The sequence below is a fragment of the Dendropsophus ebraccatus genome, chromosome 4, assembly GCF_027789765.1.
Source record: "Dendropsophus ebraccatus isolate aDenEbr1 chromosome 4, aDenEbr1.pat, whole genome shotgun sequence".
NCBI lineage: Eukaryota > Metazoa > Chordata > Amphibia > Anura > Hylidae > Dendropsophus > Dendropsophus ebraccatus.
In genome coordinates this window covers 48,690,536-48,707,062 of record NC_091457.1, presented here as the reverse complement: position 1 = coordinate 48,707,062, position 16,527 = coordinate 48,690,536, and the positions used below count along the sequence as shown (strand labels likewise).

Sequence of the window (16,527 nt, the reverse complement as noted above, 5' to 3'; positions counted from 1 at the left end):
TGGCCTAGTTTTGCATGCATGATAAATTGTTTCATTTCCTGCTCTCTCTTTACTTTAGGTCTGTGTCTGTTCCATATGCTTATCAGTGCTGTGCATTTTCCGCATGTGACTCTTATGTGACCTCCAGTATGGAAGAGGATGGATCCAAGTACCAGAAGCTTCTGCTGGATCATGAGAAAGGTATTCACCTGAATGTGCTAGGAAATACCAGAGTAAAATAGGAAAATTAAAAAATAGAGAGAAAAAAACTGTAGAAAAGGAAAAACCCAATGCACCCAACCTGTGTGTGTTAACATGCCAGTCATAGGGTTGCAACTGGTGAAGAACGGATGCTCCAGACATCCACCGGTCAGCAAAAATGTGGGATACGGGACTTCATATTGCCTTCATATTACCTGGTATTGATGATAGGTCCATTCATTTGGTATGCCCACTATGTACGGCCACCTGTACAGAAGAGCATTTGTGAAGGAAGGCAATAATTAGAATCGGCTAAACTCCCTTCGTAGCAACAAATAAGCTTATCAAGTAAGGCTAGGTTTACGCTGGATTCACTTTTTTCACACTGGATTCATCTGTTGTTTTTTCCATCAGTTTTTTTTTTTATAGACTTCCATTATAAAAAGAGGATCAAAATGCATCCTTTGGTCGAACACGTTTTTGTGTACGCAAAAAAAAAATGTTTTGATCCACTTTTTTAATGGAGAAAAAGATCAAAAAGGGTGCATGCACTTGCATTCGTTTTTCATAATTTTTTTTGAATAAACGCAGTGTGAACCCAGCCTTATATGTTGAACTGTTAGAAGGTCTACTAAGTAAAAACAAATGTCTTCTCGCATAGGTGCCATTGAAGATTACATGATATCAGAGGAAGTGAAAGACCATGTGCAAACAGTTGTTCACTGCAATCCACCTACAGGTGAGTGTAATTTTCATTCCCCCTAGCGTTGTCCACTTTATGTGAGCAAATGAATGGTCTCTCACCCCAAGAATATGCAACGTAAAGCAGACTACCAGGTCAGTCATCCAGTCAGGCCAGATAATTTAACAAGGTATGGTAAGTTTGTAGCACAGTAGGACTTGTGAACTTGTTGTAAGTAAGCCTAGGATGAACTAGAAAAATCATTGACATGGTGTCCAGCTGTAGTTACTGCAGTCAACAATTTTATGCGTACCTACCTTGAGCACAAAAGGATCAGGCATTGAAATATAACTTGTCTGATCCTCTCTCCACCTGCAACTTCTGTCATGGGAGGATTGGGCACCCCCATACTCCCCATAACATGGTCGGCCTTGACAAAATCAGTAGGTTCTGCTGACTTTGTTTTTATCTGTGTAGCCACCTTTAGATATGTTATTCAGACCTCACTTGACCACCAAGTTAATCCTTTCATACCTTCTTTTTCAGGTGCTTTCAAACCATGTGAGTTCCTGCTTGGCAGCTGGATGATTCGGCTCACTGTATGGTTCATCTTTCTACTCGCTGTCCTCTTCAATGTCGTAGTCATCATGACCATGTTTGCCTCCTGTTCCACCATGTCCTCCTCCAAGCTGTTTGTGGGCCTCATTGCCATCTCCAATCTCTTTATGGGTATATATACAGGAATTTTGACTGTATTGGACACAGCATCTTGGGGACATTTTGCAGAGTTTGGCATCTGGTGGGAAACTGGCAGTGGATGTAAAGTGGCTGGGTTCCTTGCAATTTTCTCTTCAGAGAGTGCCATTTTCTTCTTGACCTTGGCAGCCATTGAACGGAGCTTGTCTGCAAAGGATATAATTAAGAAGGAAAAGAGCCAGCATTTAAAGAAATTTCAGATTGCTTCAGTCGTCGCTCTGTTTCTTGCAATAGCAGCAGGATGTTTGCCTTTGTTTCACGTAGGAGAATTTTCCTCCTCTCCTCTTTGCTTGCCTTTCCCGACTGGAGAGACGCCATCTTTAGGCTTTACAGTTACCCTCGTTCTTCTAAACTCCTTGGCATTTTTGGTTATGGTTATAACGTATACGAAACTATACTGCACCTTGGAGAAAGAAGACCTCTCGGAGAATGCAGAGTCCAGTATGATCAAACATGTTGCCTGGCTCATCTTCACTAACTGTATTTTCTTTTGCCCCGTTGCCTTCTTCTCATTTGCACCACTCATTACTGCTATATCCATAACCCCTGAAATCATGAAATCTGTGACTTTGATATTTTTCCCATTGCCTGCTTGCCTTAACCCTGTATTGTATGTTTTCTTTAACCCCAAGTTTAAGGAAGACTGGAAGCTACTAAGGTGGCATTTGACCAAGAGACGTGGCTCTGTTGCAGTCGCAACCAATGCCCAGAGGGGATGTGTGACTCAGGATTTTTACTATGACTTTGGAATGTATTCTCATCTACAAGGCAACTATGCAGTGTGCGATTACTGCGAGTCGGTTCTCCTAAAGAATCCACCACCCTGTAAACACTTAATAAAATCTCACAGTTGTCCAACGTTGGCCGTTGTGCCCTGCCACCGGTCAGAAAACTACTGGTCGGACATTGGGACTCAGTCTGCCCACTCAGACTGTGCAGATGAAGAAGACTCATTTGTGTCTGATAGCTCGGACCAGGTCCAGGCTTGCGGTCGAGCCTGCTTCTACCAGAGTCGTGGCTTTCCATTGGTTCGTTATGCATATAATATACCAAGAATGAAAGACTGAGCAGACGCTGGTGGCATCTATACATATACAAAAATATAGCGGTGGTCGAAGAGCACAAACCATGAACGACCTAACATCAAAGGGAGCACTTTTATAAGCATGTCACTTATAAGAAGGGAAGCGGACAAAGGATGTCAGGACTTTTAAATGAAACCCTTTGTTTATGGGGCGTTGTATCTTGTGCTGCAAGCAGTTACTTGCTTCTGCAGGAGACAGAAGTCTAAAGACTGACTGTTTGGACTACAAATAACGTGTAAACCAAAATTTTACCTGCAATCGGTTTTTTGTGTCTGTCTTCTAATCTACGTAACGTGTCGTCTTATTCTCCAGTATAATGTCTTTTGTATGTTAGCTAAACGTCGTTGTGTAGATCGGTCATGTAGCGCCGTGCAGATACTGAGGGAGTGTCATTGGATGAAGACAGCTGTCAATAATAATCTGCAGCAAAGTAGCCTGTATGTTCAGTAGCTCAGGATAACTTACTGCAGGGTCAAAAAGGGATCCACTCCCAGTCTGTGAAACTGTAATCCTAAAACATGTCTGTATGGAAGAATGAATGGAGCTAGTTTGCTGTACACAAGGTCTATCACAGCTAGTAGTGCTATGCCGCCATCTGTGTGTGCTAGCAGCCAAGTGGGTCCTAGATCTACCAGAAGTGTGCTCCAGTTTAGCATCTGTCCTATAGGTAACCCTAGACCAAAAATAAATTACAGTATTATCTAATATGTTAACACAAGGGCTAGAAATCTGGGACAGTAATGGGTTTTCAAGTAATAGAGAATAGTGCACAGGTTCAATAAGTTTTATAATCCAAATGGTTTTTTTTGTTTTTTGTTTTTTTTGGGGGCGGGGGGGGGATCACCGTATTTGTGAAAGACATCTTGCAGACAGTACACTTTGTAGCAGTCCTGAAGTAATTCTTCGTGCCTTACTGATTACCAGATAGGATGTCTTAAAGTCATTCGGTGACTGGACAAAATCCACCTGTCCTTACCATAGTTTTCAACATATCTAATAATATGCTATAATTTTTTTATTCTACCATGGAAATGCACAAAACCTGCTATGAAGAGTGAATATAACACACAATAGGTGCCAGTATATAGAATGTTTCCATAAATTTGCATACTCTAGGCATCTGTAGGTAAGGCGTAAAGATTTACTAGTGTAGGCTTGAATGGGTTGCATGGGTTTAAAAAAATCCCTTGTCTGATCTCATACAAGTCCTTTAAATCTCTGGTCGAAAAAAGAATTGATAAAAAAACTCAGTAGTGCCCATAGAGTAAGGTGTTGCCTTGCCTGCCAAAATGACAATCATCTAATGTGTATGGGCTCCTCTAAGGTGGAGATACCATTACTATTCGCACAATGGTGCTGTAAACACTGCAGAGTATGCAGATTTTGCAGAGAGCAAAACCTGAATCTGCTGTGACATGTGGTTAACTATGGAGCACATCTTTATCCTGGCACTCATCATTCCCAGGCTTTACCACAAAATTGCATCTGAAATAATCTTTCCGATTCATATTCCCTTTTTCTTAAATGGGGATGTATAGATGGGTCCTCCTGTTAAATTGTCCCCATCAATCAGCTGTATTCTGTGCAAAACAGGCAGCAAGTGTTCAGTTCGCCTGCAGCACCATCATAGGAGACATTAAGTTTTAAACCATGCCTATTCAGATCAGTGTCTGTGTAATAAAGTATGGTTCTCCTGAGATGCCATTTTTAGCCACACTTTGGCTAATAGAGGAGGGTCCTAAACTGGAGACTCCATGACTTCTATTGAAGGTGTTTTTCAGGTACAAGCATGTATTTCTACAGTAACTATTATAGATTGGGTGCTTAAAAAGAAATCTTTCTGTCAGATGCCTTATTCTGCTGTTTTCGGAAGCATCCAGATGACTAAAGAGCTGTGGTCCTAGAATGTTGGACCAATGAAGCGGGTAGGTTACGGGTCCCCTATATCCATGCTGCCCAAACTTTTCCTCCTACTTTATGCAAATTGCCCACTCCCCTTCCAAGGATGGTAATGTACGAAGGTAACATGCCACTGTGGTTTTCCATACATCTTGGGACATAAGTGAACTGTGACCATTCTACTGACCAATGAACTGTCAGGCTGATGTACCAATCTATTACATCAGCGTCCACAAATTGGTAAAAATAATTCTTATAGTCTCTATAAGCTTATACCAATCAACCGTTGGTATAAGGTGTGTGGGGCTCTCCCAAGCAGCCACTGACAGGTGATGTCTGTGGTGATAGGAACCCATTTGTTGAGAAAAGCCGCAGCCTAGGCTCTCTGGCTGTGGCTTACCCCTCCCCACTCCATAGAGAACACAGGAATGCTCAGCTGTTTCGAACATTCCTGTGTATGGGGAGAACAATGGTGGAGGAGGATGACTTTTGACAGCCAAACTATTGTTCAAGTGTCAGTTATTGAACTGAACCATTTTCAGACAGAAAAGCTGTGTGAATAGCAGGTAATACTCTTTGTACCTAGAAAACACCTTTAACCCAAAATGCTCTAAAAATGGGTTCTCCAAACCAGACAACTCTATCCCAAAAGAAAAACTTGACGGTAAACTTTACAAAGTTCAAAAATGTAATTTTAAGCACTTAAATCCCTATCAATCAATTCTTCCAAATCAATCCTATATATTTTGCCATGTCTAAGTTGTAAATCAATTTTTTTGTTATTGTTTGTATCATTCCTTAGTGCCGTTCATTTTTGAGTATTCGTTGAGCACACAAAGAAGCAAAATGAGTTCAATCCCTTCTTTCTCCCCACGATCCCATCTCCCCTTCTTTGTTTTTAGACACATTCCGATCTTAACCGAGAAGCTAGATTGAAGTTTTACAAATTCAGCTGTATATAGTGAGCATATTTTTTTATCTTTCTATTATAAATTATTTGATAGAGCACAAGGTTGGGATGTATAGCTTCAGTTTATTTTGTCAATTACAGCTACCTCCTTTAAACTATATTGGCTGCCAGTAGCAGAATGAATCAGTTTATATACTTTTTCTTGCCTTGTAAATAAGCTCTTTTGTACATAGCTGCTGTAATAAAGTTGTTGTATATTAATCTTGGGAGGGGTTTTACTCTGTATATTGTAATTTTTGTTTTTATATGAAAAGCTTTTAACAAGTAAAGAATTATTTCCAGTTTGTCTGTTCTCTTGTTGGGTAAGGAGGGGAAATCTGAAGATTGTTCTGTAGAGAGTAAGCCTAGACCAAAGCAATGGCTGTTCTTTGTTAGGCTGGGTTCACACTTTGTTTTTGCAAAAAAAAAAACAAAAAAAAACAGATGAATTTGTGTGCATCCATATTGATCCATTTTTTCCATTGACTTTCATTATAAAAAAAAATCCTTTTTTTGACAGACACAAAAACGTAGTTGACCTCTTTTTTTGTGTCCGTTAAAAAAAAAAAAAAACGAAAAAAAAAGTAGATAGAAAAATATGCACACAAATGCATCCGTTTAAAAAAAAATGGATTAAAAACCGGATTGCAAAAATATGTGAACCCAGCCTTACCTGTTTAGGTCTGGCCTGAACTGTGTCAATTGCTAATATTTTACTTCCTTTCCAATCCCCCCCCCCCCCCCCCCCCCAAAAAAAAAAAAAAAAACTCACAACATGCCTACACAGTATGTTTGTATATGGCCACTGATGATCATGGTGCATTGCAAGAAAAGTGAATTAGGTAGTCTTGGGACATGCGAATAGCTTTCACCCTGAATAGTCTTCTGATGACTGTTGGGCCACAGCAATTTGCAGATCACAACATGACCACATTTATTTTTATTAGCTCTGGTGCTGCTTTCACAACATGGTGATTTTTTTTTTATGTATAGCCCCTACCCTAAAGTGTACCTGTACTTTTAAAAAGTTTAAAAACCTTTATAACTTTGTAAGATAACTTGATTTTGGTGCTTTTACTGGAATTCTTCTCTATGGTGCACATCTATTTCTAAATCTCTCCATTTTAGAGGATGGGACCAGAACTGGCCAGTTTAACCAGACAATTAAGAGAAATACGGTGCCTCTGTAAAGGCTGTATTACATGGTACAATAGTCTGGGCGAAGCGGGCACCAACCTGTCGGCTCACTTTCCCCTCGTTCCCTGCTAACTGCTTGTGCAATTACATGCACATCCAGCGAGGGGCTGCCCATTGGAGTCAGCGGTGTTCTGCTGCGTCCTATTACATGGAGCTAAGAGCACAGATCATCCCTGCACAAATCGTGCTCTTTTAACAAGTTGAAGGACCACAATCAGCCGACATTGTGTATTACATGAACCTATCCAAGTAAGGCTGGTTATTATTTTGTGTAATAAGTACTGCTGGCAATCACATAATGGTGCATTTATACACACAGATTTATCTGACAGATTTTTAAAGCCAAAGACCGGAACAGACTATAAACAAAGAATAGGTCCTAAAGGAAAAATTTTCCCTCTTTTCCAATCTTTATGACCTGTTCTAGTTTGTTGTTGGCTTTTGCTTCAATTATCTGTCCGATAAATCTGTCTGTGTGAACGCACCATAACAGCACTTAATCTTCTCTGTTAAAGCAGCACATCAAGAAAAGGTACTGATAATTGCTGATAATTCAGAGAGATAAACCTTGATTTACCTTTTATTCACTTTGAGTCTTCCACAAGAGGTGGACAGGCTGATCGACTCCAGGTACACTCTCCTGCACATAACACTAGCTAAGTTCACCCCACTTCCTGTGTTCTAACTTGGTAACTTTACTTGAGATGAACTGAGCCTAAACACAAGAAATGTAATGGTAGTCAGCTCTCCTCCACATGGATGCAAAAGGATCTCAGCTCATGGAAAGAGGGTGCATGGGTCCGGCTTCGGACAGTTGCCTGTTCAATAGTGGAAGTAACAAAGTGATGGTCCCAGCACTAAAAGGTTAAAATATTTCATTGCATATAAAAAAAAAATATATATAAAAGCTTATAACAAGGTTAGCTGAAAAACCTAGGTGTTTCACGCGCATGCGTGCTTTATCATGTATTATGATTAAGCGTGCATGTGCGCAAAACGCGTAGGTTTTTCAGCTAACCTTGTTATGAGCATATATATATATATATATATATATATATATATATATATATATATATTTTTTTTTTTTTTAATATGCAATCGAGTCTAAAAACAGGCTGTGAACAGCAAAATGCAGGAACATGAGACCCCCAGTGACAAAGACTTCGGGGGTTTTGTACTGCTCTGATCAACTTTTATACTTTTATGTATGCCAGAAACACCCTGGAAAGAACACATGCAGGCCACATTGGGATGCAAAAGATTAAATGGTATTCCTAGGGCCAAACCATTACCCTTACACTGGATGGAATACACCAGTAACCAGAAAAGAGCATGCCCGATTTTCTTTTCTGCCGCTATCATAATAATGTGCAACAGAGATGCTGCTGGTATCTGTAAATCATCGTGCATACAGTGAAGGAAATATTTATTTGAGCCCTTGCAGAATTTGTAAATGTGTCCACTGACAAAGACATGAGCAGTCTTATACTTTTAAGGGTAGGTTAATTTTAACAGTGAGAGAGAATATCAAAAATAACATCCAGAAAATCACATTGTATAAATTATGTAAATTTATTTGCATTTCGCAAAGCAAAATAATTTTTTAATCCACCTGGCAAACAAGACAATACTTGGTGGCAAAACCCTTGTTGGCAAGCACAGCAATCAGAGGTGTTTTTAGTAGTTGATGATGAGGCATTTCTCTTTGCAGATCATCTCTAAATCATAAAGGGGGTTGGCCACTTTATAGTAAAATTGTTTTGTGCGTAGTATAAGTAAGTGTACTCACTGTATATACTGACAGCAGCTCCCTGTGTACCTCATAGAGCTAAAATCAGACTCCCCTCCTCCAGGCTGGTCTGGTCTGCTCTGCGGTGAGTCTGTCCATAAGATTGCTGATATGGAGGAGCATGTGACCCATGCCCTGCCACCCAGTGTCCACCACCGAGTCTGAATATGTCTATGTTGGGCACTGGGGGACAGGGCATGGTCACATGCTGCTCCATGTTGGCCATCTTATGTACAGCCTCACCACAGAGCAGGACAGCACAGCCTGGAGGAGAGGACTTAGAGCTAATATGCAATGAGGTACACAGGGAGCTGCTGTCAGTATATACAGTGAGTACACTTGTTTATAGAAAAATAGTTCAGTGTACAGTATTAGTAAGTGTACTGACTGTATATACTGACAGCAGCTCCCTGTGTACCTCATAGAGCTAATACCAGACTCCCCCTCATAGAGCTAATACCAGACTCCCCTCCTCCAGGCTCTGTTGCCTTGCTCTGTGGTGAGGCTGTACATAAGATGGCCGACATGAAACAGCATGTGACCATGCCCCATCCCCCAGTGCCCAAAAAAGACATATACAGACTCTGTGTCAGACACTGGGTGGAGAGGCATGGTCACATTCTCCTCCATGTTGGCCATGTTATGGACAGACTCACCACAGAGCAGGGCAGCACAGCCTGGAGGAGGGGAGTCTGATTTTAGCTCTAAGAGGTACACAGGGAGCTGCTGTCAGTATATACAGTGAGTACACTTGTTAATGCTGTACACTGAACTATTTTACTATAAAGTGGCCAACCCCTTTACGATTTTAAGGCTGTCATTTGGCAACTCGGAGCTTCAGCTCCCTCCATAAGCGTTCTATGTGATTGAGGTCTGGGGACTGGCTATGCTTTTTTTCATGAGAATAATGTGCTTCTTTTTGAGCCACTACTTTGTTGCCTTGGCTGTATGTTTTGGGTCATTGTTGTTGTGCTGGAAGATCCGACCAAGACCCATTTTTAGTGTCCTGGCAGAGGGAAGGTGGTTGGCACCCACAAAACATAATGTTTCCACCTCCATGTTTGACAGTAGGGACAGTGTTCTTTGGGACATGTCAATTCTTTGGGCAGACTGCAGAATATGCCGGCAAATATCACCCTGGGACGGGCGGGACTTCAAGCAGAGGCTGTACGGTGGAATTCGCTTGAAGTCTCTGCGCCTATTGCATAGTGGGAACATACCCTCAGGCTGTGTAGGAGGGCTACAGCATGTTTTGCAGGTTTTCCCATCTTCATCTGGCCTATCTTGCATTTATGGTGGTCCTGTGACAAATGATTGCAAACCGTTAAAAAGAGTAGTTCCCTGTGCAAGATTTCTGTATAAGGCTGGGTTCATACTGCGTTTTTGCAATCCATTTAACGTATGCGTTTTATGGGGGAAAAAACGGATGCAATTGTATGTCATTTAATTGGATCCATTTTTCCATTAACTTCCATTATTAAAAAATAAAAAATGATCGAAACGCATGCTTTTTTTTAACACACACAAAAGATAGTTTTGACTACATTTTTCTGTCCGTTAAAAGTAACCGATTAAAAACTGATATGTTGAAATGGATTGCAAAAACGCAGTGTGACTTATTTTATTATGGATCCTCCGCAACTGCTTTTTGTCTTATGACCATGCTCATCTCACAGCAGCTAAGCTAGTCATCCAGGCTACACTCGCATTTTAGGAGGATTAGAGAAATAAGGCTGTGTTTCCACGTATGTGGTCTAAACGTTATGGAAACCACGCCCCCTGGTCTGTGCCAATACCTGTGCAATTTTACCAGGATTCTCTGCAACAAAGCAACACTATTTGAGGAACTGGGGTTGTGGCTTCCGTAGCGCTCCGAACGCATTCTTAACGCGTGTGAAATTACAGCCTTAGGTTGCTTTCACACACGGCATTTTTTTTTTTTTAAACTGACACTTCAGTTTTGAGCCAAAAGTATAGGTAGATGTATAGGTAGCTTTTTATATTTGCCATTCCTTTTAAATCCATTCCTAGTTTTGGCTCAAGAACTACAGTGGCAGTTTAAAAAACAAAAAACTTGTGTGTGAAAGCAGCCTGAAGCAGAATTTTATTGTTATTTTGTATACATAATTATGGCTTGGTTTGATTATGTGGGCTCTTGCAAATTTTTTTTTTCAAAATTAACTGGGATTTACAATGTGATTAGCATTACCACAGTTTCATCACTGGGTGTTTTTTTTTTTTTTTTTAATTGTATTTGATCTGATCTTGATAATGCTGATAGCAGAGCTCACAAACTCCGGCTTCAACACAATAAAAATACAAATAGGCTGTGTTCCATCTAATTAACTGGGGCACTGCTATTCATGACAAATATTTAACCATATGGTCTCCTTGGTGCAATTATAGATGAGGAAGGTGATTCCCCATCACCTTTCTTCCGGAGCATTCAAATATATATTCTAGAGGAGCAGTCCCCAACCTTTTTTGCATCGGGAACCAGCTTCAGGCAAGACCATTTTCCATGGCCTGGTGGTGCGGGGCTATGGAGGGAGTTTAGTGCATATTGCATCATTTAATTAGGACACTTATAATGTGAATATAGACAAAGTATTACCCCACCAAATGTGACCCCCGACGCCCCTAGTATTTTTTTTTGTTCACCTCTTTTCATTTATGCTAATTACCGTGCAGAAACAACAATCTTATATCTTAATAGATTGGGCAATTTTGCATGCTACGTTAACAAATATTTGTATTTATTTTTACTAATTTTATTTATAAAACAGGAAAGGGGATGAGTTAAGCTCTTATTGGGGGAGCGGCTGAGTCATATTTTTTAAAATATAATTTTTTTCTTTTACACTTTTTAAGTCATTGCATATACTGTTGAATGCAATGCTACATAGCATTGATCAGTGTTTTTGACGCTCTTCTCATAGACTATGTGTGAGGCATGTTCTATGAGAAAATCTGGGATCAGACTGCACAGAGGTTGTCTAGGGGTTAACAGAGTACACCCATCTGGGATATTTCATTAGTGTTCCCTTGATGTGAATCCCACAAATAGCTGTTCAACATATTCTGTCGCTAATAAACCCCATTCCCCCTTCAGTGGTGAATACAGCAATTGATATTCCCATATTACATATCATTTCACATAGGCTACTCCTGCTCAGCGGGTCGTCTCACCTCCACCCCCCGGGGCGCTTTTAATCTGCACGGCTACACCTTCCTTACCCCTCACACCCCGTTCTTCCCAATATTCTAACTACCCTTCCAAAACTAGGACTGGTACTCCAGGGACCCCCCCACCTAGTGCGGAAGACAGACGTTTGGGGACCAATTTATGCTTTCCATCTTTTTCTTTCTTCTCCTTTTTTCCTCCTCTTTTTTCTTTCTTCTTTCTCTTTCTCTCGTTCCTTCCTTCCCTATCCTCTTCTAATAACCCATACCTCTCCAGAGGCTCTGATGCTCCATGCACCAGGTTTCCCCTGGAGGTGAAATTTTTAACACCATCTATACCGGTGGCCCAACTCACATAAGCCGGCCAATGTGCACCAGTTTCTTCCAGGCACCTTAGACCATCCACTGCAGAGCTAATGTCTTAACACAAGATTTTACCATGATCTTTCCACACAGTCATTCCATCTTTCCCACTTACTAGCTCTTTGTTCACCCTTTTTCCGTACATCCCACACTGGGTGGTCATCACCTTTCCTCCAGCCCTCCCCACCCAACTCACCTCTTCCCATCCCTAGCTACACAAACTATTCGCCCGGGCGGTGGAGCGGCCGACCAACCGTTACATCCATCTTCTTATACTTTCTTCTAACATTCTGCCACCGAACTGTATTCACCCTCCCCTCCCCCTGGCCTGAAACCTACAAACAAACAAACAAAAAATGCACATACCAATCTTAATTTCTAGACAGAACTATATTTCTCATCTATCTGTAGATTGGGCATCCTCTGGTCTGTTTGTGGACGACAGAGGTGGTCAGGAATCTACACAGTTTAATCTGGATATGCCATAAGTGTTCTAGACAAGTACACTGCTCCAATAACTATATTCTAGAGGATCTGGAAGGATCTTCCATTCTTAGGCTATGTTCACACTATGTAAAAACAACGGTTATAATAAAATATGGCCATTGTTTTTTCATAGTGTGAACATAGCCTTTTAGGCCTCATTCACTTGTCCAGTGTTTTTCACGGAGCATGATTTTGTCCACTCTGTGAAAAACAGTCTGTTGATTGCATCTGGGTTGGGGGTAGGGGGAGAGACAGGAGCGGGGGAGATTGGAGTGGTGACAGGAGCACGGGGAGATGGGAGCATTGACAGGAGCAGGGGAGAGACAGGAGCGGTGAGAGGCATCGGTGCCGCCATCAGCGCTATGACCTGTCCTATTTTTTCACGGCAAGAATGGTATGAATGCACACATAGGATTTAATGGGCTATGTAAAAGCACCACCAACTCTAAAATTAAAAAGTAGTGTCCAGTGGAATCTTACATCATGTGTGAGACACATAAAAAGACATAAATAGCCCCGACGTACGTACAGTGGTGAGACATTTTGGAGGCAGTAATGCTGCATGGCACCTTAAAATACAAATACAAAAAAAAAAAAAAAAAGAGAGAAAAACATTTTTTTAGGTACTCAGAAAGGTGTAAGAGATTGTGTAGTCAGGTATAGCTCCACCTCTTTATTCATGAAGGGGCAGGTAGGTGAGCTGAGAGTTGTAGTCCCTCCCCCATTGCACCAGGTCACATATACAGGCTGTCACAGGTCATATACCATCAAGTCAGAGCACAGCGACAAGATACTAAGTAGTTATAATGAATCTGCTAGGTTTCTCCCAGGCAAAGATGTCAAAGTCCTGAACTTTTAAAATCTCTGTAGAAGCACAAAGAAATGGCCAATATTGAGGACTGTAGCTGCTGTGCTTGGCCAAGGAAAATGAAACTTGTCCAGCAGAGCAGTTAGGTCAGCCAATGGCTGTATCCATATTTTCCAGGACTCCCTAGGGATGTATCCAACATCTTCAGCCACCGGTAATAAAAAGCCAAAGGATCAGACTCGAGCATGTTTGATTTGAAATTTATTCTACGGCAGGGCATTGACCCTAAACATACAGGCAATGTCGTTCATTATGTTGCTGCAGCAGAATACACAAACATAATGAGAATGACCCCTTTAAGTGTACCTATCGTTATAAAATGTCATGAATACGTCAAAAGTTTTGGTTGTTTCCGGTTCTGAGTGTCCAGACTCGTAGCGATCGGGAGATCTTAACATCAAGGAGTCTGTCTGGGATTACATGAAGGACAGGAGGATTTGATCAGCGACGTCTGGTACAACCTCCCTGCTGAGTTTCTTCAGAACCTGTTTGCAAGAACCTAGAGGAACTGATGGTGATTTGATGTAGATTCTCTTCAGTAATATTTAGGGCACTGCAGTAGGAGATGTATCTCATAATATACCTGCTCACATTTGCATCACATATTTTGATAGATCCCCCATCCGTGTGTTTGCAGTCATACTGACCCTGGCTTCACTCCATGTTGTCAATGAACAAACCAACAAACCTATTTGTCATACATTAACAATGAACACTTCAGGTGCGTATAATAGCAAGTAAACATGACTCTTGACGCTTTCAAGGTTTATTTCATGCTCTACTAGAGCATTGGTGAGAACAAAATAAAAGCATAGCAATTCTTGCATGTCCCATATATTATAAAATATTCAGTGTTCTAACATGTCAACGGTGTTTAGAGGGACAATATCATTGTCCAAATTTATTCACATCAAACTGGGATTGTTAGAGCCTGCTCAAGCAGTCAGAACCTGACCACATGGCCAAAAGAGACCCCCTTTTTACCTGGAGAACCAGATTTACTTTAATAAAGGGAAGAAGATAAAATACTAATGCAAATGTTAAGTGAGTTGTTTGCAGTTATTGGCTGCAATCTGTTGGGCAGAAAGTGTATAAACCGTTTTTTGAGAAGCATTAAATGGCTAAAGGTCCCTATACACCTTATACATTTGTTGGCCATACCCGCCGCAAGCGGTGCGTCTGTCTAACAGTGTAAGGTGTATGGGACTCTCCTGAATGACCACCAACAGATGATGTCGGTGGTGATAGGGGTTGATCGTAATGGAAAAATCACTACAAGACCCCTTTGTTCTGGGAGAGATAAGCCCTATCCAGAGCTTACCCTTCCCCATAGAGAGCACAAGAACGCTTGGCCATGATCATCACACGCAGGCAAAACGTGCCTGCATGTAATATCCAATAGCTACATTGTGTCTTTGAAATATTGGAGACACTGTGCAGCTATTTCACATAGCATGTGGGTATGGTTTTGCCTGCACATGTTGATCACAACTTAGAACCTGCCCCTCCATGTCTCGGAAGGCTTACCTCTAAGACGGGAAATGAGTGCCAGGATCAGTGCCCCCAGAGTGAAAAGTAAGTGCTAACGGTGACCACTGAATCTGTTTGCTTTTTGTGAAAAGTGCCTATTAGAGTTAAGCAGACTTTGAGCAGACTCTGGTTCTTCTGAACCTGAGAGTGCGGCTTTGATTTGTGGTGGCTGCTAAAACTGGATCAATGTTATGAAACCTGTCTCTACTGTCGGCGGAGACTTAGGTGGCCGCCATGGGTATAAAATGTTTGGGGATCATACCACACTGCAGTACTGGAACAAAGGGTTGGATTTTATGTGTTAATTGTAAATGGCATGTGATATTATGAAACTGCAATGTTATATGATTCTGCATAACTTTACTATGTACATTACACAGTTGTGGGGCTATAACCACCAATTGTTGTTTGTGACTGAGGCATCATGAATTTGCTGTCCTCTGGATAGGCATCCATCATTATTAGAGATGAGCGAACCTCAAGCATGCTCGAGTCCATCCGAACCCGATCGTTCTGCATTTGATTAGCTGGGGCTGCTGAAGTTGGATAAAGCCCTAAGGCTATGCGGAAAACATGGATATAGTCATTGGCTGTATCCATGTTTTCCAGACAACCCCAGCTAATCAAATACCGAACGTTCGGGTTCGGATGGACTAGAACCCGAACCCAGTTCGCTCATCTCTAATCATTATCCATCATCATATGATTGGTGGAATGACCACCAGGACCTCCAATTATCAGTGGGAAGGGGCCATGGAGCTTGCCTTTTCTGATCTGGGGCTATATTGTCAGATTATACCACTCCCGGAGGCCAAAATGGAACTTAAAGGAGTAGTGCTCATGGATGAGCAACTATATATTACTAACAAAGTGATTGGCTAGGCTGCCTTTGAACTCTGTACCGCTCTGGGTTCAAGGAAAAGCTGGATCGAGCCCTAGGAAACTTCTTCCAGTTTCCCAGGACTGGATCCCGCTTTTTCAGGCACTGGAGCAGCACAGAATTCAACTAGATGTTGACTGACAAGGTGACCGCGAGTTCAGCAAAGCTCTTCGCTATCACTGTAAACTTACCCATCTGAGACATTTATGTTCTATGTGATGACCTGTTGACCCCCAGGGACCCCTATGATACTCTTAATTCAGAAAAGTGAAGAATCAGGCTTCATCTTCTGCATCCACTTAGCACTGGATGTACCTGTGTGCACAGGATACACCACAGAAACGACACACCCAAACACAAGCATTCATCCAATGGCGCCAGGGTGATTTACTATTTATTGTTTAGTGTTTTCAGAAATAAAAGTTAACAATGTTTGACAGCTGAACTAATTGTCTTAAGACAGTTTAGTATACGCAGTTTGTGGGAACATTTCTTAAAAGATTATCAGTTTTAATGAGAAGCATAACAGGGGCTTAAGGAACGATTCCTTCACGTTATCCCCGGAAAGCCTATGGGTTTGTCAGCTATCGTTTTAACATGTTCACCACCGGAACATTGTGATCCAACCTGCAATACCTAAGTTTTATTGCTTTCTCCTTGCATACAGAATTTATAGAAGG

General features: G+C 41.4%; 1 protein-coding gene across 1 annotated transcript in view; it reads left to right on the top strand.

The window, feature by feature from the left end:
• LGR4 (leucine rich repeat containing G protein-coupled receptor 4) overlaps nucleotides 1-3,516 on the top strand; it is a 74,698-nt gene extending 71,182 nt beyond the window's left edge. Inside the window, exons 16-18 of the mRNA XM_069965772.1 lie at nucleotides 59-180; nucleotides 842-919; nucleotides 1,409-3,516. Coding sequence (XP_069821873.1) covers nucleotides 59-180; nucleotides 842-919; nucleotides 1,409-2,685 — 1,477 coding nt within the window. The 3' untranslated portion in view covers nucleotides 2,686-3,516. The remainder of the gene's footprint in view (nucleotides 1-58; nucleotides 181-841; nucleotides 920-1,408) is intronic.
• The last annotated feature ends 13,011 nt before the right edge of the window (nucleotides 3,517-16,527 follow it).